The sequence below is a fragment of the Lytechinus pictus genome, chromosome 3, assembly GCF_037042905.1.
Source record: "Lytechinus pictus isolate F3 Inbred chromosome 3, Lp3.0, whole genome shotgun sequence".
Classification (NCBI taxonomy): Eukaryota; Metazoa; Echinodermata; class Echinoidea; order Temnopleuroida; family Toxopneustidae; genus Lytechinus; species Lytechinus pictus.
The window spans coordinates 48,387,650-48,414,332 of record NC_087247.1 but is presented as its reverse complement, the minus strand read 5'-3'; the positions used below and the strand labels follow the sequence as shown (position 1 = coordinate 48,414,332).

At 33.9% G+C, this 26,683-nt stretch overlaps 2 protein-coding genes across 2 annotated transcripts; one reads left to right on the top strand and one right to left on the bottom strand.

The window, feature by feature from the left end:
* The first annotated feature begins 274 nt into the window (after window positions 1-274).
* On the top strand, window positions 275-11,531 carry LOC129257108 (src kinase-associated phosphoprotein 2-like). Its single transcript, XM_054895362.2, has 7 exons — window positions 275-448; window positions 2,576-2,710; window positions 3,142-3,336; window positions 3,866-3,946; window positions 4,485-4,696; window positions 5,580-5,658; window positions 7,409-11,531. The coding sequence occupies exons 1-7, from the start codon at window positions 397-399 to the stop codon at window positions 8,107-8,109; spliced, it is 1,455 nt and encodes a 484-aa protein (XP_054751337.2). The 5' UTR covers window positions 275-396; the 3' UTR covers window positions 8,110-11,531.
* Window positions 11,532-15,323: 3,792 nt separating this feature from the next.
* Window positions 15,324-24,123, bottom strand: LOC129257109 (chromobox protein homolog 1-like). The gene is made up of 4 exons (XM_054895363.2): window positions 23,926-24,123; window positions 21,915-22,089; window positions 19,918-20,048; window positions 15,324-19,137 (listed from the first exon to the last, which is right to left on the bottom strand). The coding sequence occupies exons 1-4, from the start codon at window positions 24,111-24,113 to the stop codon at window positions 19,008-19,010; spliced, it is 624 nt and encodes a 207-aa protein (XP_054751338.1). The 5' UTR covers window positions 24,114-24,123; the 3' UTR covers window positions 15,324-19,007.
* Window positions 24,124-26,683: the final 2,560 nt, after the last annotated feature.

Sequence of the window (26,683 nt, the reverse complement as noted above, 5' to 3'; positions counted from 1 at the left end):
CGCAATGCGTGTGACAGCAGTTTGCAATATTGCTGCAGCAATCTATCAAATTTATTGTAAATTTGACTGCAATAATAATCCTTCAACACTCTCACAGTACTTCGACAACAATTATCAGGCCCTGAGTGAGTCACATATCCCCCGGGCCTATCCCTTGGACGCCCCATATCCCACCCCACAGCCACCCACACATCGACCATCAGCCCCCCCCCCCCCCCCCCCCATCAGCTTCTCAAAATATAGGGACTGTCCCTGCAAAAGCTTTGCAAATTGCATGCGCGATATTGTATGTACGTCATGAGCCCAGCTAGCTTGCAGCAGTCCGAGCAAACTTGAATTTAGAATCAGAGAGTGAGAGATTGATGAAGCTATAATGAATGTCGACTGTGCTTAGGTATGGCAGATACTCGGGATTTTCTTCTAGAAGAAATCAAGCACCTCCTGAAAGGTAATGCTAAAACATCGATTTTAATAATCGAGAAAGATGTGAGAGATATGAGCAGGCTTTTTGTGTGAGTTTTTACTACGATCATTTATTTTGCATGCGCCACTTCCGTGTTCTGTCCATTGGAACACACGTATGAAATGTTTTTCAAGTTTAAAGAAAAATGTAACGATATTATTCATTAAGAGTAAGTGCAGTTTCTACTGTTTAATGATGTGTCATGTGTGCGGATGTCTATTTCAAGGAACATCATCAGAAGACATAGATCTATACCGGCATTTACATGTGATATTCCCCATGAAATTGTTTTGGTGATTGATATACATGTAACTTTATGATTGTGTTCTTTGTTATTTTTTAAAAATAATGTTATTTGCAGCAAAAAGGAAGTGGATGGAGGGGGGGGGGGGGGTGACCCATTCAGGCCCAGGACCCCGTAACCCAAAGGTTATAGCGATCGATCGTTAAAATAAAATGACCAATCAAGATCATAGTTGCATGCGCATTTTGCTCAATAGACTGACTTGGAACCTATCAGAAATGTTTTTTTCAAATTAGCGATTAATCGCTAACCTTTGTGTTACGGGGCCCTGATCTCTCTTTGATACTCTTATTTCTTCACTTTTTGTTTCCTGTTCTTAATTCCTTTTCACAAATTAAAAGATCATGGTGGCTGTTGGATTTTGTTTATTTTACGTGATTAATATAAAAACACATTTTCTGCATTAATAATCCATATCCTGCTTAGATCTGTAAATTCATAGACTGAAAGATGTTCACAAGTTTTTCTTTAGAATGATTTAGATGCAGACATATGAATTATCACGGATTTTATTATCTTTGGTTGATAACAGTAACACGTACAAACATTACACAAGAGTTATAGCTAAAATTATGGCTGAGATAAAACATCTCTGTAGAAAAAAAGAGAAAAACCTTTTAAATTGTCTTTATCATGATTTTTTTTTTCACAAGTCATTATTTAATTGCAAAAAATGTAAGTAAAATAAATTACTTCATTGAAGTTTTCACAATTCTGTTTTTCAACAAATTTCAGTTTTCACTTTAAAATAAATGTTTATTTATATGTATGCAATATTTGGTATCACTCAGCATAATGATCTGACTGGCTCAGGAAGAACCTTCCTTAAAATTTGAAAAAAATAATATAAATGAATGATCAACAAATCAATGAATCAATCAATTAATGTGATCCAGTGAATGAATGTTTAAATGAACGAATAAAAGGAATGAATGGATGGATGGTCTGAGTAAATGATTGAATTAATTAATGAATAGTTAAATGAAAATGAAATAATTAGATGAATTAATAAATCTATAAATAGATGAATGAATATATGAATGAATGAATAAATTAATGCATGAATAAATAAGTAAATAAATGAAATAATTAAGGAAATAGATGATGACCAATTGAACAAAAATGATGATGGGAAGTGAATATTTAGATAGATGCTGTTGGTTGATAAATGCATAACTGAAATCAATAGTGCAATATTTAATCCATATGAGAAACTGCGTTATCTTCTTTATGAACTCATGTAGTCATGTACATGTATGAGAACCCATATCTGTATGGAAAAAATATGACACTACTTTAACTACATTCCTAACAGGAAGAATGTTGGGGAAATCCAAAATGATTTGAAAAGAGCTTGAATTTCCTGGTCAAAGTCAATCTAGTTTATATTATTCTACTGTTGGTTTATTCTATGCTGAAAAACATTTACCCTCATATTACTGAGATTCATTCTGGTGACTGCAAACTGCAGTGAGCTAGTTCTGCGTACTTGTGCACTTTGAAATTGTTCTACATTAAGAAAACAAAGCAAAACATAACAATACACGAAAATGAATTACATACAGGCCTATATCAAAGCAATCATAATTTTTTAATCAATCTTATTCATTGATGAATTTAGATATTAATGAAAATTGAGTGCATGAATAAACTGAATTGTTATTTATCTTGTAGACTGAAAAAGTAAGTACTTTTGAATGTTCGCTAGTAAAAATTTGTCTTGTACAGTAAGTTGTAATATTTTACTTATTATTCTGATGTGAAAGTTATGAAATTGTAAGTAATGTCTTTTGTCTCCATGGTTACAGAGGTGAATGACTTTCTTTCAATTACACTGAAGAAGGAGAAGCTAAAGAAAGATGTTGGATCTAAGAGAGAAGATTTATGTCAACAAATCACCTCTGTCATTGGTAAAGTTGACAAGATATTGCCAGTAGAACAGGGTGAGTTAGCTTTATTATTGACTTTTTTTCATCTTGCATTCCAACTGAGTGACAAACATCATTCTACATGTATAAGCAAATATACATGTTGCACATTTAATGCATTAGTTAGAACATAGAAATGGATCATTCTTTTTTTTTTTCAGAACAGAACTTTTTTTAACATTTAACTTTTTATTCATGTTTTATTGTTCTTAGTTTATTTTCCCTTTTATTTGTTCCTATGGCTGTGTAATAATAAGAAAGTCACAAAACAAATTCAAAATACATAGTCAACCTTTAACAAAATGTATTTCTCACATTTTCGTTCTAAACAGTAATAACACCTAATGTTAATTGATCTTACTTAAAATTATTTCAATACTGTAATAATTATCATTTGTCATTCAAGATTCTTCAATGTACACATTGGTCATCATTTTTTTTTACAGAGGAATATGCTGATGTCGAGATAGAGGAATCCCACAATGCACCTCCCATCGAGGAAGAAGGTGAGCTGTATGAGGATACGGCCATCCCAGACTCTCCCAATAAGAACATGATGTCCCAAGGCTCTGACCATGATACCCTGGAAGAACCAGAATTACCTCAGGCATCAGAAAAGGATGAAAATGGAGAACCATACAGTAAGAAGCCCTCTCTTGAGTCATTTAAAACTCTTTGTACTCAACACTTGTTTTGGTCTCGTGCAATAACTACCAGGAAAAGACCCTCTGTTTTTTTTTTTTTTTTTTAGTTTTGATACATCTGATTTGAATGGTACTTTGACTGCACTAAAAATACTTGCATGAAGTATATAAAAGCTCGATGTAATTTGATATGAATATGACAGTACGAAAATATAAAAGCAAAGAACATCATAATTTGAAACATGTTGTGTGATGATTTACCGGCTGTATCCCCTCCCCCTTTATCTCCCATAACTTGCCTGATGTGATAAAATAAAGTAATTATTTATAGAGATGGTGTTAAAAAGATCTAAAAATTTACAAAACCACAAGAAGGTTAAGTTCAAAGGCTCTTTTTTGCCAACCCAGCCACCCACTTAAGTTCCCTCCCATGTTTCATACATTAATTGTTGCAACTCTATCTCACCCAATCATGTACATTACATTGCGGTTAGTGCATTGTATTATGTATGATTTTTTTTTTCAGGTGACATGAAGATTGGTCCAATAGCTGCTACGGACCTAACCAAACCCATCAAGGAAGGCTATCTAGAGAAAAGGAGGAAAGGTATTTCAACATTTTCTTCAACTTTTTCCAAAAGTATACCATTTCTGTTATGTAACGGGATATACTTTGATAAATATAATTAAATAATAAAATGGTGAACGCACATATAATGGTATTTCAATTATTCTCTGCAATATGAAGATCAGTTTGTAGTCATGAAAAATGAAAGGAACTAAACAAATGGTAAAAAATGACATAATTTTCAGTTTATCTTTAACAGTTTTTATGACCGCAAATATATTATGATTGGGATTCTGGCTGAAATGGCTTTTACTAACTCACTTATTTTGTAATGTGTTTGTTATTTCCTTTTGTGAACAATTAAATTGTTCCTGAGTGCTCTAACTTGGATAATTGTTCCTATTTTAAAACCAGTTAAAGAATCTATTTAAGAAAATTACACTGTAAGTCTACTGGATGATTGTTATGAGATAAAGGTAAGATGAACTTGAATTGAGCAAGTTAGGAACATGTTCCTGAGATATTGAAACTATGTTGTTTACCTAATTCATTTTGATTAATCCTGCTGTTCATTTAGAGGGTCAACTTGGAATTTCCCAGTGGCAGCGTCGCTACTGTGTCATCAAAGAAAACATCTTGTACTACTTTAAGAACCCCAATGACAAACAGCAGAAGAATGTGATTATACTGAATGGATACGAGGCAAGGCCAAACTCAGACTTTGATAAGAAACACAAGAAGAGAGACTTCATCTTTGAAGTTGTCTGCCCAGCCAAAAGATCATATCAAGTAAGTTGGTTTAGGCTCACAAAATAACTTTATGAATGGGGGGATATACAATGAAGAGAGAGGAGAGCAAATCAGTTTTGAAGAAGTCGATCCCATCAAATTTGGTTACAAAATAAGAAAGTTATGAAAGTTTGATCAGTTAAAACATCTGCTGTTAAATATTTTTTGTTACATTGGCTATCCATAGTGAAGTCACATATTTAGACCATGGTTTGGGTTAAACTAGAGTTTAGAATAGGCTACAAGGAACAACTGCAATATTCACCATTGCCATCTTTATGTCGGTAGGAAGTAACCTTAACCTCACCAGGAAGTAGTTTAGCATAAACTTGTTGAAACAGGATTTTCCCTTACAAAGCAGGTTTATTCTACAAAATAATTTTGCGTTTCCCTTGGTACTTTCTTACCATTGTCTTTTTTGGGTAGGGATAGGGGTGGGCTGACAGTGTATCTATTCTTGCATGCAATCATACGAATGTATCAAGCATTTTGTAAATTATAGTTCGGGCTATTTGACTTGGAATTCAAATATAATAAAATTATTTAACTATTTCAATTACATTCTGTCTATTATTTCAGTGTAACACTGAGACTCCTTCAGCACTGTACATGAAAAAGTTTGGTATGTGAAAAATCACTGAATGGAGAGGGCTTCTCAGAGGAAAAATCAACAGGATGCACTTTGGCACCAAGCCTGACTAAAATTATCAAATTCATCGATAGCACTAATGGGGTTTGCACTAACAAACCCAGTATTATTATCAGCAAAGAGCTCAATAAGAAGAGAGTCAAGAAATTAAAATAAACCTTTTAATAGTGTCACAACATTGAGATCACAGCTTATAGATATCACATGAATGTTTCTCTTGCTCTTAACATTCAGTTCATAGCATCTAGTACTGAAGAGATGAGATCCTGGATTGATGCGATATCTTCTGCCAGCACTATTGTCCCAGCTGTTGGTAAGTAGATCAAGGAACAATTAAAGCATATCAAGTAACATTTTAATTCAAAAGTGTCCTCCAAGGTACATCAAGATGTTGATTTATGCTATTCACAGTAATGCGGTATACATACTTAGTAAATATAAAGATTATATATTTTCAAGTTTTGAATTGAATTCATTGTCAGATAGAATGGAAGGTTATTGTACATACATAATATTTCATGAAAGATGCAATATAACAAATGAAAATGTCTGAAGTAAAAACTTCCAGTCGCCAGCAATTTGCTTTCTTTCTTTTTATACGCCCGTCTCGACGGGATGTATTATGGTATCACGCTCGGTGTCCGTCCATCTGTCTGTCTGTCCGTCCGTTAACTTGTCCTTGTAAACGCGATAACTTCAGTTTAACTTAACCTAGGCTCATATAATTTGGTGTGTATGATACTAGCATGGATCCCAGGAAGCCTATTGATTTGAGGTCAAATGGTCAAAGGTCAAGGTCACAGTGACATATTTTAATCTTACCATTCTGCAGTCCTTGTAAACGCAATAACTTCAGTTTAACATAACCTAGGCTCATATGACTTGGTGTGTATGATACTAGCATGGATCCCAGGAAGCCTATTGATTTTGAGGTCAAAAGATCAAAGGTCAAGGTCACACTGACATGTTTTCATCTTACCCTGCTGCAGTCCTTGTAAACACGATAACTTCAGTTTAACTTAACCTAGGCTCATATAATTTTGTGTGTATGATACTAGCATAGATCCTAGCAATTATTTTGATTTTGAGGTCAGAAGGTCAAAGGTGAAATTGTCATCTTCCACATTTCTTGCTTGACCAATAGCTCCATTTTCCGTGTTACAGATGGGCGTATTATGTGCTCGCCTTAGTGACGCTCTTGTTTTCATTTTGGAGTACTGGGTATTTGTTTTTCTCAAGTAGTTCATGTAATGAAATTTGCAGAACACAATCATCATATCTTGCTAATGTACAGGAGTTAAAAGTGCCTTTGTTTTCAAATATAATATTATACCAAGAGAGAGTGGTAATTTTGATGTACAACAGTCAAATTTTTAATACTCAATATGGAACGGCACAGAAACTACACTCTTTTATTAACAGTTGGTCTTTGGAGATTTTGTCCACTTAATGTGATAATATATTTTAGCATTGTTGAGACATGGAAACATGACTTAATGGATTCTGGGCTAGTGTACTTGACTAGCTTGGCAGGAAGATACAACTTGTGTTTTTTTTAGTTACTTTTGTAATTACCTGAACAGTCCACATGTTTAGTACTAGCAAGTGTTTCATATATAGTGTCACACTACCGTAAGTGCTAAATTTCTCATGAGATTCATAAATATAAACATACAGGTGTATACTCAAATTATATGTATCAAGTGGTTTTCTTCATGTAGAGAAAGCAAGATTTACATACCCTCATTATCATATTAAATCTACAAGCTATACTTCCTTGTTTAAACAAACAAAAAAAAGGAAATTGAAACATCGTCTTCTTTGGATGGAGACGACTAGTTAGATTAGAGGTAGATCAGTCCAAACACCTCTCCATCTAAATGAAATGTTTTAAAAAACTTGCAGGTGAAAATGCACTTGCGATAATGGAGAGGAGGTCACTTGTGTTCTGGATTTTTACACTTTTTGAAATCTTGTATGAAAATATGATAGGAGGATCTGGCAGGTCTTATGCTTATAGAGCCATCTCTTGAATATACTCTCTTCTCTTTCCCCTTTTATAGAATCATCCATAAAGCCCATTCCAGAGGCTGTGGCAGGTATACCTCCTGAAAAACCACCGTCTCCAATACCCGAAGACTTTGATGAGACTTATGATGACGTAGAGACTTATCAAAAGTCAAAGATTCAGAAGCCTCCTGAAGTTCCTCTGCCTCCAGGTGACCAGGGTGAGATATACGATGATACCGAGCTAGAGATCATTGACACTGATGAAGTATATGAGGATGTATCCAGTGGTACCAAAGAACCAGAAGCAGCACCCAGACCACCACCAGCTCGACACGGTGCACTACCAGAAGTACCACATTCGCCATCCCAACCCACCATGCAACTTCCAGCGATTCCTACGTCTCAGCGTCCCAAGCCAGATCTCCCAAGGAAGGTGTCAGATGAGAAGCCCGCACCTGCACGAAGGGCAAGTGATGAGAAGACCCCTACAAAGACTGAAAGCTTGCCACCTTTACCCACCTCAACCCCGACCGTACCTCCCAAACCAGAACCATGGGAAGAGGATTATGACAACATTTATATGGGTATGTGGGACTGCTTTCCTGATGATGAAAATGAATTGGAGTTCAAGAGAGGAGACTTGGTTCATATTGTAAGTAAAGAGTTTGACTCCTTCAACTGGTGGGTAGGTGAGAAGAACAGCAAAATTGGTCTGGTGCCAAAAACCTACCTAATGATGGCATATAGTTTATGATGCAAGCTTTGAAAAGTTGGGCTGTTTCCAGAGTCACTTCTTGGCAAAGCAGTAAGGGAGGAAGTCTCATGTTTATCCACTGAATACATTCATTCGCAAGTGAAATATGCAGCATTTAAATGAGAAATGCATCTCAGTATGAATATTTTTTATTTTTAAGTATATATATTTCACATATTATGATAATCACTTTGGTTATACATTTTTAATTTTTATACATTATTCATACATGTATATCATATTTTCTATTTTTGTCTCGCCTGCATAGCAGAGCGAGACTATAGGCGCCGCTTTTCCGACGACGGCGACAGCGGCGTCGTCAACATTGAAATCTTAACCAAGGTTAAGTTTTTGAAATGTCATCATAACTTAGAAAGTATATAGACCTAGTTCATGGAACTTGAACATAAGGGTAATCAAGTATTACTGAACATCCTGCCTGAGATTCAGGTCACATGACCAGGGTCAAAGGTCATTTAGGGTCAATGAACTTAGACCATGTTGGGGGAATCAATATCGAAATCTTAACCAAGGTTAAGTTTTTGAAATGTCATAACTTGAAAAGTATATGGACCTAGTTCATAAAACTTAGACATAAGGGTAATAGTGTATCACTGAATATCCTACCCGAGTTTCACGTCACATGATTAAGGTCAAAAGTCACTTAGGGTCAACAAACTTTGGCCATGTTGGGGTTATTTGAGGAATTGTCATCATAACTTTAAAAGTTTATGGATCTAGTTCATGAAACTTGGACATAAGAGCAACCGTGTATCCCTGAATATCATGTGCGAGTTTCAGGTCACATGACCAAGGTCAACGGTCACTTAGGGTCCATGGATTTTGGCCATATTAGAGGTATTTGAGGAATTGTCACCATAACTTTGAAATTTTAGGGATCTAGTTCATGAAACTTGGACATAAGAGCAATCAATTATCCTTGAACATCCCTTGCTAATTCCAGGTCACATGACCAAGGTCAAAGGTCATTTAGGGTCAACAAACTTTGATTTTGATTTGATTTGATTTGATTTTGATTTGATTTTATTCACCAACGATAACAACATATTTACAGATGTTTACATATTACATTATTATGTCATGCATATAAATATTACAGAAATGAAACATACATGTATATGTTAAGAGCTGATAAAAGGGACCAGAAAATAGCACAAGTGCTAGTCGAGCCTGGCCCCTACACATATTAGTAATATAGGCGAATATTGAACTTTAAAGTATGTTTTTTAAAAAAAAACACAACAAAAACAACAACTACAAAAAAACAAAATAAAATTATGAGTGTAACATTTTATGTTATATACAGAGCAAATGTACTTTGCTAATGTTGGGGGTATTTTTGGAATTGTCATCATGAAGTCTATGGATTTAGTTCATGAAACTTGGACATAAGAGCAGCAATGTATCCCTGAATATCCTGTGTGTGTTTCAGGAACATGGCCAAGGTCAAAGGTAATTTAAAGGTCAATGAACTCTGGCCGTGTTGGGAGTATGCGTTGAATTGGCATCATAACTTAGGAAGTTTATGGTACTTGCTCATGAAACATTGACATAAGGGTAATCAAGTATGAATGATAGTTTTGCACAATCCTATTAGGTCACATGATCATGGTCAAAGGTCATTTTGGGTCAATGGACATAATATCTTATTATCTTATTAATGTTTTCTTCTGTGAATAATTATTCATTAGCTGTTTTTCAAAGGAAGCACTGCTGCTATATCGAATTGCGTAATGCAGGCCAGACTGCCAGTGGCGTTCCACTTGTTCTATTATTCTGATCATTTTTTTTTTGGGGGGGGGGCTATCTTTCAATCTGGAAATGGAATTTACATAGAAACCGCTCAGTTCTGTATGGTTATCTCATTATCAATGTGCTATGTGCAGTATATTACTTCTATTGTGGTGTAGAAGGAGGAGGACTGACTGTTCTTGATGATAGTCCATTTTTAATACATATATAGGTGTGTTACATGACTGTTCTAGGATTTACTCTTAGAAGTATCTTGCCTACTGTGGAGAAAACAAAGACAATTTCAAGAATTTCAATATACCAATAATAAGTGACAATTGTTGAAAGGCTAAGTGTCCGTGGTAGCATTCAAGCATTGATGACCATACTTATTGACTTTTGTGATGCACAAAACAAGGGCTATTTTTACACACCAGATTGTTCCATGTTTGCTGTAGTTGTAGTCAAGCACAAAGTATTACTAGTTTTCACTTAACTTACATTATTTTCATATTTTGAAATGTCTATTTTGCATAATATTATAATAAATGTTAAAGTTATGTAAAAACAGATGGCTGTAATTGTATTTTCAACTCATTAGGCATTATTGACATCAGGGCGATTCCACACTAGAACTTCAAAAATATCATAAATTTCAACATGCTTTCAATAAGTCATAAGTAGTGTAATATTTTACTATGATACCTAAATTTTATGAAAATTATGAGTTTTAACCAAAAGTGAAGTCAGATATAGTTTTTTTTGGGGGAAACAATGGAATTTTCAATAATTTTGCTAATTAAATAGTCAAGTACAAACACTGCTTGAAACGATTATTGGCAAAGCACGAGAAGATTGAAATTATTGCAGGTCAATGGAATAATGTATCATTGATGGTTCCAAATAATATCGAACATTTTCATGATCCATAATAGGGGCAGCCCTGATTTTTCCGAACCTATTTTTGGGAATGTCCCGTAAGACACATGAAAATGCAAAAGTTTTTCCTACAATTTTATTTTTGATGATGCAATTTCACAATATCAGTTTCTCTGTCTTTGACCAATGGGTGATCGATTTATCCCATAAGGATTTAATTACTGCCTTTCATTTTTCAATAATTGTCCTATTAAAAGTTGTCCCGTACGACACATAATATATACTGCATTTAATTGCAGGATTTGGAGTCAGAAACTATAAATAGTAGACCAATTTTAATTTGAGTAATTGATTTGACATAACGTGAACTGAAAAAGCACTTTTTTAATCTCCATAGAACATGAAATAGGTGATTCTAACCATTTTAATTGACTTCATGTAGGCGTATTCTGTTGTGAATCCCTTCAGCTAAACTGGTGATTTTCACTGGTCAGAGTAGGTTAATTTCTTTGTCATGGAGCATGAAAAGAAAACCTTTATAATTGATTCACCCTAGCCTGGAAGATGACTTCCTCTTGCATGCTAATGTGAAATTATTATAAGATGTAAAAAAAATATTTACATATCAATCATCTATTTGGACTTCCCTTGATGATCACTAATTTTTTTATATACAGTATTGAAACTCCTTACTTTTTTCAAGTTGTTGAAAAAAAATCTGGAAAATAAGACAAACCATATGGTTTCATGAAATGCAGAAAGGTTTAAAAAGTAGAATTGCATTTCTTTAGAAAAAAAAAATATTTTGTGGAATTACAAGTGACAGTTGTGACATATATCATATACATTTTATATGAAAAATCATAACGTTTTAGCCCCATAATTTACACAAACAGTTTCATTCATTCATTGTTTAAATACCGGTAGTGTATTGGAAATCATCAATTACTTCACTAAAATATAACTTCACACAAAACCTCAAGTTTTTCAGCTCGTAAAAATGCTGTGAACCATTGTACATTTCCCATCATGAAAACAATGATAATATATTGCTCCCGATTGTATATATTGAGGTTACTTAATTATATTGTCCTGAATGACTACTTATTAAAAGGCTTTTCATTAAAAATGGAAGAATTTAGGGGCAATGCTCCCCTTCTGAATGATAAAAAGTTTATTGTTTTATTCAGGCTGTCCAGTACAACACGCAAGTGCCTGTTCAACACACAAGTGTCCCGTACGACACACAAGTGTCCTATACGGTCCCGTACAACACATTATTTTGTTTATGATATATTGACAGAAATATTCAGCCAATAGCGGTTTCTAACATAATGAATGTCTTTAGTTTGATAGGATTATCATTATCATCAGCCAAATAAAGTGATTGAAGAGGTCAAAGAGACATAAAGTAAGAAAGTTTGGCTTCAATATAGAGATGTCCCGTACAACACATTTTGAGTGTCCCGTACGCCACAATGTTCTCGAAAATTGTCATTTGCTTTATTTATTAATGAATGTTTATTTCGCTTTCTTTCATAGATGTGTTTGTTCTTGGGTAATTGAATATCAATTTGAGTTCAGTTTCTATGAAAATTATCTGTCCAACTCACAGACTGTAGAGTACAAACTTGAGGTTTCTAAAAAAGCCACTTTTTCTGCGTCCGTACGACACATTACTATTTTAAATCTGTATTATACAGGATGTGAATTCAAGTCATGTTAAGTCTTGGTTTTCCTAACACTCTGGTAGAACTTGATGATCACCTTTAGTTACTGGAATATTTTTTGTTTTTCTTGTAAAAAAACTGTCAAATGTTCTCTAAATGTCCCGTACGACACGTATGGAATCACCCATCAGTGCATGTTTCTTGGTACATACGTATTTAGCAGGTAGTAGTATATGGATAAAATCAATAGATAGCTTGTAATGTACTGTGAAATATAACTGATTTTCTTGCACTGAACCTCTTTGTTTGCTTCTTAAGTCAGAGCAGTGGTGAACACATCAGTTTCTATAAACATTGTCTAGACCTCATTAGGAGACTTTAAGATTGAAAAAAGTGGCTTCTTTTATGATCCTTAACCTTAAGTAATGTACTTTTCTACACTGCAACACAACAAAAAAGAAATGATAAAGGATACAATTAAACACGCAGAATCTACTTGACTTTTGATTTTGCTTGCATAGTAGCAGTGTGTTCTCCCTTGTTATCTTTTAGAATTTACATCTTTACAGATTTTTTTACATTAATCTTATATCCATAATGCCAACTCCCTTGATCAATTTCAGACCTTGCTAAAAACCCATCTTTCCAATGTCTAGATATCAGTTGTGGGTTGGTCCATATGGAGGTGCACATCTTAGTTGCGTTTCATTTGTCTCTTTAAATTTTTTTTTTAAATTCATTACGACTACTTTTTATTTACCCTGGTAATTTAATTTGATAGGCAGATAACTGAGCACTTAGAAATGTCTGTATTAAGCGCCCTACAAATGTTATTATTATGTAATGTATTTCTATATGATTCATCAAGGAAGCATTGTGACCAGTAACCATATAGCAACTTATCCTTTTCTCAAGTTTCATATCTAGTTTTAATTGATTTCTTAATGTTGGATGCCAATCATTGATTTCTGTGTTTCATGCCAATATTCACAATAACTGAATTTAATATAAATGCCAACCTAAATACAAGCCTTGTATTACCTACAGCCATATACTGAGGTACCTCCAAGTTTAAAGGTAACAGAAAGTAGTTGCAGCAAACAATTATTCTTTTACAAGATATTTTGTTTAATCAAGACTGTTACCATATTATCATTCTAGGGGCCCGTTGCAGAAAGAGTTCTGTGCAATCAATCGCAACTCTAAAAATCATGCGCAACTTGATTTTCAACCAATCAACAGCGCGCATTTGGGACTTGTGGTTGATTTTTTGGTTTGCGTTTAAACGCAACTCTTTCTGCAACGGGCCCCTGATGTGGTACATTAATGTAAACTTATCTTTGTAAAATCGTGAGATCTTAGCTCAAAACCAATAATTCTGATGCATAGTCACCAACACAGAAAAGCATTCGTGGGACAGTGCATTAATATTGCTTCGAAAAATACCAAACATTTGATGGAATTCTGTGCTTATTTTGCTCATTACTCAGCAATTACTCATTTTCTTCTAGAGTCATTTGGCACATAAGTTTTATTTTTGGGGGGCATCGCTTTAACGAGTAATTCTTTAACATTCATCCTCAGTTTTTCCTTTAGGTTATTAGGTAGCATATCATTTTTAATAGCAGCGCCTTGTATCAGGCAAAAAGCGCTTTATAAATCCAGCTATTATTATTATCATTATTAGGTGAGGAAAAAGCTTAAACAGATCAGGAGCAGCATGTAGCTTTGGAATGTTCCTTTACTTTGATTTGAATACATGTTATGAGGTCTCAGTGTATGACAATAGGTCCATGCAGTAGATATCAAAAGTTTTCTATGTATTTGTATATTTATCTCATGTATTTATGTATGATCATGATATATTCAGATATTTTTGGTATCTTAGTAGATTTTGAATATGAAAAATAAATATGCCAGAAATTCTTGCTGGATAAAAGCCTTATGTTGCAGTTTCTGGATTTTTCCTTTCAGTGAGCCTTGTGTTTGACAGACATGATCAAGAAATATCTTTCTTAATTTGATGTGACCAGTTATGCCCATATAATTCAACTGCAACACAATTTTTGAAATAATCTAACATATTGTATTACATAGAAAAGTTTAAACATGTAAAATTCTCTTATTTGAAGTTCAGATTAATGCTAGTACTTTCATCAAATTCAGCTTTACTGTATTAAAGTCTTGTGGTTCGGGTTAAGTCCAAATTGGCTTCAAATCAATGATGGAAAGATTGATCTGACCTCACTGGAGTTGATTCCACTTATATTTATCCAGGGAGGCTTACAATAGACTGGAATTTCAATGTAGTTTTCATATCCCTATTCCAAACTTTGATCACTAGCATATTTACATATGAAGTGTTTACAAGATCACATCGCAAGTGGAGCTTTCTTCAACCTTTATGGTGTAAAGAATGCAAAACTTATTTCATGAAAGAAGCTTCAGCAACAATTATTCACATGGAATTTTGCACATTAAAGGGAAAGTTCACTCTCATGTCAAGTTGGTTTTAATGAAGGCTGAAGAAGCAACAAAAAAAAATGTTTAAGCGGTTTGACAAGAACCCAGCAAAGAGTGTAAAATTTATGAATTTCCATCATCTTGCTTTTGTGACGTCACATGTGAGCAGTTCACTTCTTCATTTTATTTTTCTTTGACGTGTGTATAAAGGAATGTCAGATGATATTGAATGAACATGTAAACAATTTTTAAATCTCTTGGGACCACAGGTCTGAAATAATGCTTTAAATTAGGAGATTATTTGACTTATGAAAGTTGACATATATATATTCTGTTGTACATGTCCATATACAGTATATTATACTTTTGATACTTATTATATATAAGTATCATTCAAATTGTACTTGCACCATTCAATAAAAAAAATAAGAAATACTCATGAAACACTAGTATTTTATGACTTCACTTTATTCCATTTTACTAAAACTACACATGGTAAAACAGTTATCAAGAATAAAACCTTCAGCGAAACAGATATCAACACACAATGACCCGTATTCTGAAGTCGGGTTTAACTTAAACTCAGGTTTAAAGTTGTGGTTTAAGTATGGATAGCAAATTGTTACAAAACTCACTAAAGGCTCATTTAGCTCTCAAATCATTCATAATTGTCTAGGAAGTATAAATGGATGATTGTCTTTACCATCGATGAATCAGGAAAGAACACAGTAAACATAGGAAACATACAACTTAATATAAATTTTGACACTTTTGGCTTCTCATAATTTTAGCAGAGAGTTGGACCATGGTCTAAGTTAAACCTGATTCCAGAATACAGGCCTTTGTTTTTTATTGATTTATGGTTTACAAAATGTCCAAATTATACTATTATATAAGATGTTATTCAGTTACATCTACTTAGCTTTGACATAATCGTTTGTTGATCAATATGTTTAAACAATATCATTACAAGGTAAATCAGAATTTGCTGGACTCATCTGGGACCTGGGAAGGTAATGTCATGCTGCATGATATCGTAGTTTTGCATCAACATACACTGACTGAAAACACATCTTATTTTAAAAAAATTAGCATATGAATTCTATAATAAATTATGTATATTCTTACAAGTTTTGATCTTGACTATGTATCAAATTTTCACAAAATGAAATTATCACAGTAATGGAATACAACACACAGGTGCTTCATGTAAAGAAGATGATTATCATCTCAATAAATGGGTTCGATAAAAATAGGCATGTCAGCTTTTACTCTCAAATTTTGTTACACCTATTTAAGATCAAATTAGTTTTGTAGAACACATTTAATATATGACATTGAGCATCATGTCTGTGACATTCAAATTAGTCTACATGGCTACATAAGAACACATGCATCTCAGTTGTATTAGAATCTCTAGCAGAATATGACCATGTTTGTGAATTGTTGCAAAGGTCCATGATCAACGCTGCAAGTACATTTAACATGAGCATGATCCGATAAGAACAGTTGACCAACATTTCATCATGAGAATACAATGTACCAGAAAAACTTATGGAGTACAATGTCTACTTTTCATAAATGTTCTTTACAACTTTTACCCTATTGGTAGTTAGAGACTTATCGTCGACTTACACATGCAGTACATGTCTAGAAGACTTTGAGGATTGAATTCATGACTAGATTAGAAAAAGTTGGCAAACTGATACGTTTAATCTTCAACTAGCTTTAATTATTCCGCAATATCTGATAGAAAAAATTTATACAACCTAATACAAAGTCATTAGATTTTAATTATCATAATCTTTCAAGATATTCTGGGAGTCTACTAATGAAAATATTTATAAGGAAATCATTGATACACACCACTGCATATATTTTTGTTCTTGTGAAACATTGAGATGTAATTTTATGAGATCAAGTTAAACATAGCAATCACTGTGCTACGTATACACAGATCATATCTTAACCAAGTCTACAGAAAATGTTCTCCTCTGGCCGAAGGTGCTTTTTACCTTGAACCGTTTCAGTTTGGCATACATGGGTGAAATACTAAATCCGTCTTGCATTTCTTGGACATGATATATATATACAGCAACTTTTCAAAAGCTTTAAAGCAATAATCGATGCTTCAACAAAATACAACAAAGCGACCTAACAACCCTACAAATGAAAAAAAGGTGAGTGCTTTTCTGGAATGTATTGAGGTCTATCAACTTTTGTATTTTGATATGAAGTGCATACTACACTATAGAGTGATAATAGCATTGGGCAAAAATCTTTCTTCCATTGAAACTCGGACACTATGCAGAGTGTAGAAAAATCATACAGTGAATAACATACAGTAATAGTTGCAAATACGATTACAAACACAATACGTCAATGAAAAGAGAAACCTGTACAATGAAAAAGAAATAAACGAATGATACTTGGGAAGAGGGAAGCATACAGAGGCAGTTCATTTCTCCAAATGTGGACAAGAAAAGGAACTTTAATTTATAGTGTAAAGCAATAGTGTATATGATTACTGGATACATTCATAAAATCCTTGCATCAAGCACACATGCACAATGATGCAGATCAAGACTTGACTACCTCCAATGTATGTATTTATAAGGAGAGTAATATATTTTCTATACCATGACAATCCAGAATTAAAGGGACAGACCGCCCAGACCTCAAGCTGGTTTGAATGAAAGCAGAAAAATGAGCGAAACACAATACTGAACATTTGTTGAAAATCTATCAAAATATCACGATTAAGAGTTTTTTTAGATTTGATTTTGTGATTTAATGTGCAAGCAGCTTCCCCATACATCATGTAATATAAATTCTATTGTCATTTTACAATGGCTCATATGCTGAATATGGATATGAATTTTAACATGGAACTAAGCATCTGGATATTTACTGAAAGCAAAGGTAAATCATGTTCAGTATAAGGGAGAAAATTTGCATGTTATAGAATTCATATCACACAAAATATGGGTGAATTGAATAAAACTGAACTTATTTGGCATCATTAAAAATAAAAATCATTAGCAATCACAAATATATATAGAATAATGAACCAAGCAATCTGAAAAGCAGTTTATGCTTGAGGATGGGCCCTACAGCAACGCATTAAAATAAATGATTTATTATAATTCAAGGAATTGTGATATTATAATTCAAGGAATTGTGACTTCACAAAATTATCCATAACACCACTCTCTAAAAATCCACAACTGTGCCTTTCTTTGACAGATTTTCAGCAAATTTTCATCAAAACATTTCTCTTATTCTAAACCAACCTGACATCAGAGCAGAGTTCCCATTTAAGATTCTGCAGAAAATGGTGTGAGAGAGAAAGAGATAGAGAGAGAAGAAAAGACGAAGAAGAGAGTTTCATATATACAATTAATACAGGGAAACCCCCATGACAAGCAAACCTCAAGATCAGTCTTATCTATATTCATATTTGCCAAAGGAAGGCACAGCAATAAAACAGTCTCCTACAAACATTTTCTCAATAATTATGGGACAAGACATCACTCTGGCTAACAGCAGATAATGAAACAATATGGTATTTCAAGAGAAATATCACATACAAAACGAGCAACTTAAAAAATGTACATGATCATTTAAAGGAGATATCATTTTGCTATTGGTCAATTTTGTTTTCTCCAATTAACAATAATGCCCGAGGCAATGAAATCCTAACACATAGACCAGGTTGTGAACATACTGTGCCGACCACAAGAAATCCCACAACTGCAAATTAGACATTTGTCTTTATTAATACCACATATTTGCATTGTTTTGAACAATTAGTAAATTAATTTCCAATTGTTCCTGTTTCTTATAATTATCTGTTGCATGCCTGAAAACCCCCAGATAACTCTTGCTCTGTCTAAGATATTCAATTCAAATCAAGTTTTTTTCCCCTAAGTCAAAGTGGGTAATAATTATGAATAATACATCATATATAGAGTATATGACAAGGGAGGTTAAAGAGGTTTGCATCAATCACAAGTCTTTGAGGTTTCCCTGTATCCACAATGCATGCCTACTAAGGCTTAACCATCGATGACAAAAAATGGGACATACAAACGATGTATACATAAAGAAATGAGCCACCCTAGGATTGTGCTCTTATCTCTTGTCCACCTCATCATCATCACTGTGCCATGTCAAACGCTCTTCATAAAACTGGATGACAATCTGTGGGCACTTGTGGTTGGCTTCCTTTGCTCGTACCAGGTCAGCTTCATTGTTGTTTTTCCTGAGGAGAGATACACATGTTAAAAGCAATTCAATGTAAAATCTCAAGGAATCCTATATTCACATAAGTCTATTGATCTGTGTACATTCACAATCACCACACCAATAGGATGCAGACCATCCCTTGAAAACTATACTACTAAACTCCTCACAAAAAGTTTGCTCCTTCCATGCATGGCATACATTAAGTTCGTATTGGAAGTTTTCATATTATACATATTTGAATGGTGCAAGAATTAGCACACTCCATGTTTGTACAAAATCCAATAGACAGCAACAAATTCTCCCCATTGACAATAACCAATGATGTAGCGCAGAGTGTGAATTGGCCATTTACGTTGTGCACTGAACTAGACATTCTACTTCTTGTTCAGTAATGTGTGACCCAACGACTTCTGGGCTACTCGTACAGTAGCTAGCACTAGTCAAGTCGCATCCGCTTTCACACCGGATTCTCAATCTCTTCTTATATTGCTAGGAGAAATCATTGTAAAACTTGCTTCTTGTGTTATCCCTCTTGCTGTATACTATTCTTACCTCCAAGCTACCGCAAGCTACTGGGTCACACATTAAAACAGCATGAGCTACATTTGGGAACTTTGGGTTGTTATTGATGGCGAGAACTGTCTTATGACAGAAGCAATGATTTGACTCTTTGTCCACTAACCAAGCAAAAATTTGCTGTTCTAATGCTCCAATCCTACATTGGAATTTGAATGTCACTTATTGACACTAAGAACTTTGTGGTGAGGGTGACGATAGAGTTAAATAATTATCTTACCACTTCATAAGGAACAGAAGTTCATTGTTGGCTTCTGTGGCACCAATGATTCTCTCTGGATCCAATCCTCTGTCAAATCCTCTGTACTTCTTCTCATCTTGCTTAGCCTGCTTGCTTTCTTTTGAAGGACCCTATAAAATAAATGAATGTATATGAGATAGCAAACAGAATCTTATTAAGGGGGATTTCAACCTTGGTAATCAAACAACTTTTATTCAAAAGGAGAATTATAGAAGAAACAAGTGGAATGCCTCTGGCTGTCTCACCTGCATCACGCGATTCAATATAGCAGCAGTGCTGACTTTGAAAACTACTATAAAATAATTATTCACAAAAAACACCATTCATATAATGATACAATACTACGTTCATTGATATTTGACCTTGATCATGTGACCTAAAACTTGTGATACTTGATTACCCCTATATCCACATTTTACACACTATATCTATAAACTTTGAAAGTTATGACAGCAATACTAATTACCTCTAAAATGGCCAAAGTTCAATGACCTTAAATGACCTTTGAATTTGGTCATGTGACCTGAAACTCGCATGAGATCTTCAGTGATACTTGATTACTATAATGTCCAAGTTTCATGAATCAGATCCATAAACTTTCAAAGTTATGATGGTAATTCAACAGATACCCCCAATTTGGCCAAAGTTCATTGACCCTAAATGACCTTTGACCTTGGTCATGTGACGTGAAACTCATGCAGGATGTTCAGTAATACTTGATTAACATTATGGCCAAGTTTCATGAACTAGGTCCATATACTTTCTAAGTTATGCTGTCATTTCAAAAACTTAACCTTCGGTTAAGATTTGGTGTTGACGCCGCCGCCTCCGTCGCCGTCGGAAAAGCGGCGCCTATAGTCTCACTCTGCTATGCAGGTGAGACAAAAAATGGGGGAAAATAAAAGATTACATATTGATGTTTAAGAAATTAGATCACTTTCGATCTGTACTGACCACACAAAAATGCTGTTAGTGCTAACAATTCACTAACAGAGGCCGTTACAACAGGTAATGTAGCAGTGATGCCTAATGTTACAACAATGCATTACTTACACATTGAAACAAATATTCTGAATTCACAATTCGAAAGATGTGACTGGGCATACTGTTAGCACTCTGTTAGGCTAACAATGTTTCTGTGTGGGTAGCACTGGTGAGTCTATTGTGACAAGTGGCAGAGATAACCAACCCTTTTTCTGTGCACATCAGACCACTCAAAGCCCCAGGGCAGTAATCGCAGCATAGCATATTTTCCATTAAAAAATATGTGATACTGAGAATTTTTTTTGAAAAAGATGGCTTTTTCTCTCTTTGAATAATTGGACAAACTATTTGTGTATACACTTCATCTGAATGACATTAAAGTATAAGACACAATGTGATGATAACATTTTTGTAATTAAAGTTTTGAAAGTTTCCTGATTTAGTTCATATCTTTCCCAACTGCTTCTGTAATTTCTTTGTTCTTATTCATTTTCAAACAACCTTAACATTGGATTAGATTACATTTAGATTAGTACCAGAAAGTAACTTAAAATGTAATTTAAAAAAAAGAAAAGAATTTCAGGCCCTTTTGTAAGCCCCCCCCCCCCCAAAAAAAAAAATAAAAATAAAAGAAAGTTAGAAAAGTGGAATCTCTATATCAGAGCTTTCTACCTCACCCCCTTAAAGACTTTGAATACAAGATTTTCCATTTTATTTTCCATTTCCTTTTCAGAAATCATTGTACATGTAGATTAAATTTACATATAGATGCATATGAACACCTTTGGTAGAGCAGTGGTCTGTATTCTACTGATCCACCTTCATAGCAAAGTCATTAACTAGTACCCAATGTTGGAGCACTAATCTCCATTTACACAAATTACAACAAATAAAGTATTGTTTTATCTATATAGTTTATATACAAAATATGATCAAATAATAATTCTGCCAAATCTCTTGCTTAAGATAAAATAAATTTTCTGACTACTTACTGATGCGTCTTTCTTTTCATCTTCTTTTCTCTTTTTCTTTGCTGCAATATCTCCTGCTGCCCCATTGACGGATGATTTTCTTTTTTGGGCCTCCTTTTCTTTTATTTTCTTTTCATATGCCTCAATTAAATCAGGACACTCCAGATTGTCTTCAGGTTCCCAAGTATTTTCATTGCTGTAAAAAAAAACATAACAGAGTGAACAATCATAGTTCATTTCATAATAATCAATACCAAATTATCATTTTGGGGGCAATAGTTATTTTTAACTACTCTGTTGAATACCCCAGGAATGGAGGAGGGGTATGGAAGACTTTCTTCTCAAATGGATTGATTTTTAACAACAAATCCCTGAAAAAAGTCTCAACATTTTGTGAGAAATCCCCTCAAATGTGTACATGTATGTACTCTTTCTGTACCAAAATCTTTTTTTTTTCCTTCAAGTTTGTCTGATAAATTTCCCAAGTCGAAATTTGGACAAGAGAAAAAGGACACAGAGGGAAAAAGGGTATGACGGCCAAAAAAAAGGGCATTTATTTACTAATGGGGCATGACGGACAAAAGAATATGAAATTCAACTTTATGGCTGTGAGAATTTAATTTTCTGGCATTCATCATGGCCAACTGAAAAGGCATCGATGGTCATGGCCGTCAATTAATTCGAGCCCTAAGTGATTGTATCTATTCAGACTAATTATGTAGAATATAAGAATGTTTATGCCCTATAAAAACAGTCATAATATGAAAAATATGATTTTTTTTTATAAACTTTGTGATTTTGCATGAAATTTGATATTGAAATTAATATTTGGTTATCTTTTTTTAATATAAAACCATTTCACAAACATGGAATGGGAAGATAATTTTAGGATATAATCTTTGTCTGTAGCTTTATTATATCTTTCTAAGGGAATTAGTTTAAAATAAACTACCATGAATTACCATGAGAGGGCACTGGAAAGCAAAATTCAAATTCAAATTTTTATAAAGAAATAACCATTGAAAAAACATTCAATGGCCACTATACTTTTGTACCATTGGAATGCGAGATGAACTGACATGTATATTATATTGGATGGCTCAGAATGGAATACCAGAAATATTCCAAGAGTTTGGGCAAATATTCCACGAATCGCAGATGAGTAGAATATTGGCCCTAGCTAGTAGAATATTTCTGGTATTCCATGAAATAAAGCCATCCAATATAATTATTATCAACCCCCTCCCCCCCCCCACCATGACAAAAAAGAGGGAGAAATCTCACTAAGCAAGTCATGTCACTTTATACCACACTTCATATGATCAAATTTGATCAACATGCATCATATGTATGTAGTTCATTATGACTTCTTGGAGTATCACTGTGTTCTATGCTGTGCATCTCATTGCTTTCAATGTTGTACGCGTTTTATATTTCATGCATTCATGCATGCGCACTAGTATTGAACAGCAGGTTTTGCACAGGAGCCTATAGGATATTTGTCAGATTTCGGTCCTTTCAGGAATACACTCTCATATTGAACAGGCAATTGGTGCAATATACATGTAGTTATAAAAGCATCGCTAAAACACTCTACTTCATATTATTAACCCTTTATCAAATCTTTACCTGAGCTTTAAATTATCATAGCAATATGGCCAATTTGGGGGGTAAAACAAGCATCATATATGCCTTTGTACACACTGGAAAAACCCAAAATACTGTCATGTCATACTTGAGATAATACACAAATGAAAATGTTTATTTTCTTGATATACCTAAAATTTCCATTTATATATCATTTTTATTTCGTGATCATAAAATCTTATCTTATAGACATCTACTAAAACCTAGGTTACTCCCCTTATGATCCTTTCTTTTGCCAACTTTTTGGAAAGATTCGTTTTAATTTCATTTGTACCTTGATCATTTGCTGCTAACTTTCTATTTCAATAATACAAATAGTGCTTTATGTGAATGACCTCAGAATGATTATCTTGCATGAAAGAAATAATCCTATTAATTCACTTACTCTCCATAGCCTTTCCACTTGAGGAGATACTCTACTTTTCCTTTGTGAAATCTCTTGTCAACCACCTTCTCTACTTGGTAAACTTCTTCTTCCTCTTCCCCTTCTTCACTATCTCCTTCATTCTGTTTATCTGCAGCATCATCTGCTGGTTCAGGACCATCTTCAGGTTTCCTCTGCTTCTTTCCCATCTATTACAGAAAAGAGAAAACGATAGATTTATAATATGATTGAGGTTGAGGGGTAAAGTTGGAGGGGGAGGATGGGGGGTGAGAAGAAAATCAAAATAAATTGATGACCACTCTCATATGAGGCAATGATCAAAACATGCAATTTTCTTGTTCTTTGTTCATGATTACTCTCTCATTATCACTCATAGTCATATCAAAAGGTTTTAAAATGGGGCCACCAGAAAACTCATTCTTCATGTGGGCAAAGCCAGGTACAACAAACACAGTCTATCAGTTCTTACACTTTCCTCAACATGTTAATCTTTTATCAACAATCAAAGGTCTGCAGCAAGGAATTCTTTGTAAATGATGGTTTTAATGAATAATGTCATCATAAACTATGGGTTCTGAAACTGCAGCCCACAAGCCTTCATGCAGCTTGCCAAAAACTTCAAGTGAAACAAAAAGTAACTAGATTTTAATTCGTCATGAGGACGAATTAGGTGGTCTGTCATGATTTTTCATTCAGTGTCGGCTAATGTTGTATGAAATGAATCATTTAGATATGATTGATAATCTTGATCATAGACATCATAGGAATGCATTTTGACCATTGCTAAATGTGATTATCAATGTGGTGATGACAACCGTGATGATTATAATGATGGTGGTGATAATGCAATACGGTAAATACAAAATTAAGTTTGGAGCACGTAAAATGCCTTAAAAACTCCTCAAAAATTTCAGACGATTTACCGAAATTGGCTTTCCAAAATTGCGCAATAAAAGGCGCCTTCATTTTCAGAGCAGTTAATTTTTAATGGACAGTTTCATATTTTAATTGTATGCAAAATCTTTTTAAAATTTCTTTCTACTGTCAGCAATTTTTCTTTTAAGATTTCAAGCAAGAATTTCCACAATGTCAGTGGGTATCAATTTCACAGAGTGCTTGAAAATTCTTAGGTGATACTTTTTGAAAACTATATAAAATATCTTAAATATTTTTATTCAAAATTTCTGCTAAATTTCAATTATTTTTAATGAGAAGTTTCGCAATGATACATTTTCACAGCATTCACTTCAAAACTCATCTTCAGTGGTGTATTTGATAAAAGAATTAAGTAGAATTTTTTGAGGGGAAATATTTGCAAAATTTCTGCAAATTCCTAAACATTTCACATAATATTTTCCGTCAAGAATTTTCAATATCCATTTATTAATTGTGTATGACTTTAACATTTACTTGAAAATTCTTTCTTGATGATTTTACTGAAAAAAGTCAGGTAAAAGATTCAAATACTGGCAATTTTCCCGCAAAATTTCGGGAAAATTAGTATTTTACTAAATTGCACTATTTTTAATTTCACAGAAGGTATCTGAAAATTTGTTATATGTTATATTTAGAAAAAATAACCAAATAGAAAAAAATCCAGGATTTTCCGCAAAATGTCTAGAATGAAATTAATCAACCAAATAGCGTTTCAATGCATAAATGATGTTTTACAATGTTAAAACTACCCCTTAAAAAGTTCCGGCAATATTAAAAAAAATTTCCTACATAAAAAAACGCAAAGCAAGTGGGCTTGATATTTTCAGCAAGACCGTACAATTGATTAATAAAGCATTTTCATAAAAAAATTCTCAAAAATTAGGTCCAGAAAAAATTAACAAAAACTTAAACAGGTAATAACACACTAATGCTGTGGTTGAAAGTGAAAAGCATTCACACATTATTTGTAGAGGATTGTTTTCACTACATCATATCAAAATTTGAGAGAAGATTGACTAGTAATAACGAAGATATGGTCAAATATGCATAAATACGTTGACGTAAATGCGAAAAAGTTTAATTTTCACTTCTAACGTAATTTTGACGTTATTACGCAATCTCCAGATGATATTTTGACTATATCCAAGAGTGAGGAAAAGTAGGGGGTCAACGGACTCCCTGAAGAGCTACAGTGAATTTTATATAGGCATATTTTTGCCCACTTATGACTTATTTTGCGAGTTTGCACGCGCGTGTAATGCAAATTTGAATGGACGCGCATTCCCGTATTATTGGTCGTAAGAGGCTGAATGAGGTATCAAATTAATCAGAAGCTAATGGACAATGGACAGACATAAAATAAATGATGACTCGAAGATGCATACCGATGGTAGGTGCAAGAACGCGCACGCATACCTGTGCGCGCGCAAATTCTTGACATGCTCAAAATGACCTGAAACGTACCCAAACTTGACCACGGTTGATTTGGGGAATTTTTAAATTTTGACGCGCGCGTACGTGCGCGTCGTGACCTTTGCATGACCTCTGATGACATGTCCTGATGACCTGTCACCTGAACTTGATATGATGCAAATATGGATGATTTTTTATGATTAGTTGCGGTGATATGATCAATAATTCATTTTTACAAAATGGCGCCTAGATGACGTCATCATGATTTGATAACCTTGAAAAGTTTCGTTTCGCGATTCCATAATAATTTCCATACATGACATGAAAATCAAGAAATTTGACAAGCCCGATTTTGAGATAAAGTGGGAACAAAATTTGGCAATAAAAATAAATAAAGTAAATTCTGACG

Bases quoted from the DNA above. Each gene is read 5' to 3' on its own strand.
- LOC129257108 (XM_054895362.2), top strand. From the start codon at position 397: ATGGCAGATACTCGGGATTTTCTTCTAGAAGAAATCAAGCACCTCCTG. The intron at 3,337-3,865 runs GTAAGAAGCCCT...TTTTTTTTTCAG, and splicing joins TGAAAATGGAGAACCATACA to GTGACATGAAGATTGGTCCA. The intron at 4,697-5,579 runs GTAAGTTGGTTT...CTTAACATTCAG, and splicing joins CAGCCAAAAGATCATATCAA to TTCATAGCATCTAGTACTGA.
- LOC129257109 (XM_054895363.2), bottom strand. From the start codon at position 24,113: ATGGGAAAGAAGCAGAGGAAACCTGAAGATGGTCCTGAACCAGCAGAT. The intron at 22,090-23,925 runs GTAAGTGAATTA...TTTTTTTTACAG, and splicing joins AAGTGGAAAGGCTATGGAGA to CAATGAAAATACTTGGGAAC. The intron at 20,049-21,914 runs GTAAGTAGTCAG...TTTATTTTATAG, and splicing joins ATGAAAAGAAAGACGCATCA to GGTCCTTCAAAAGAAAGCAA.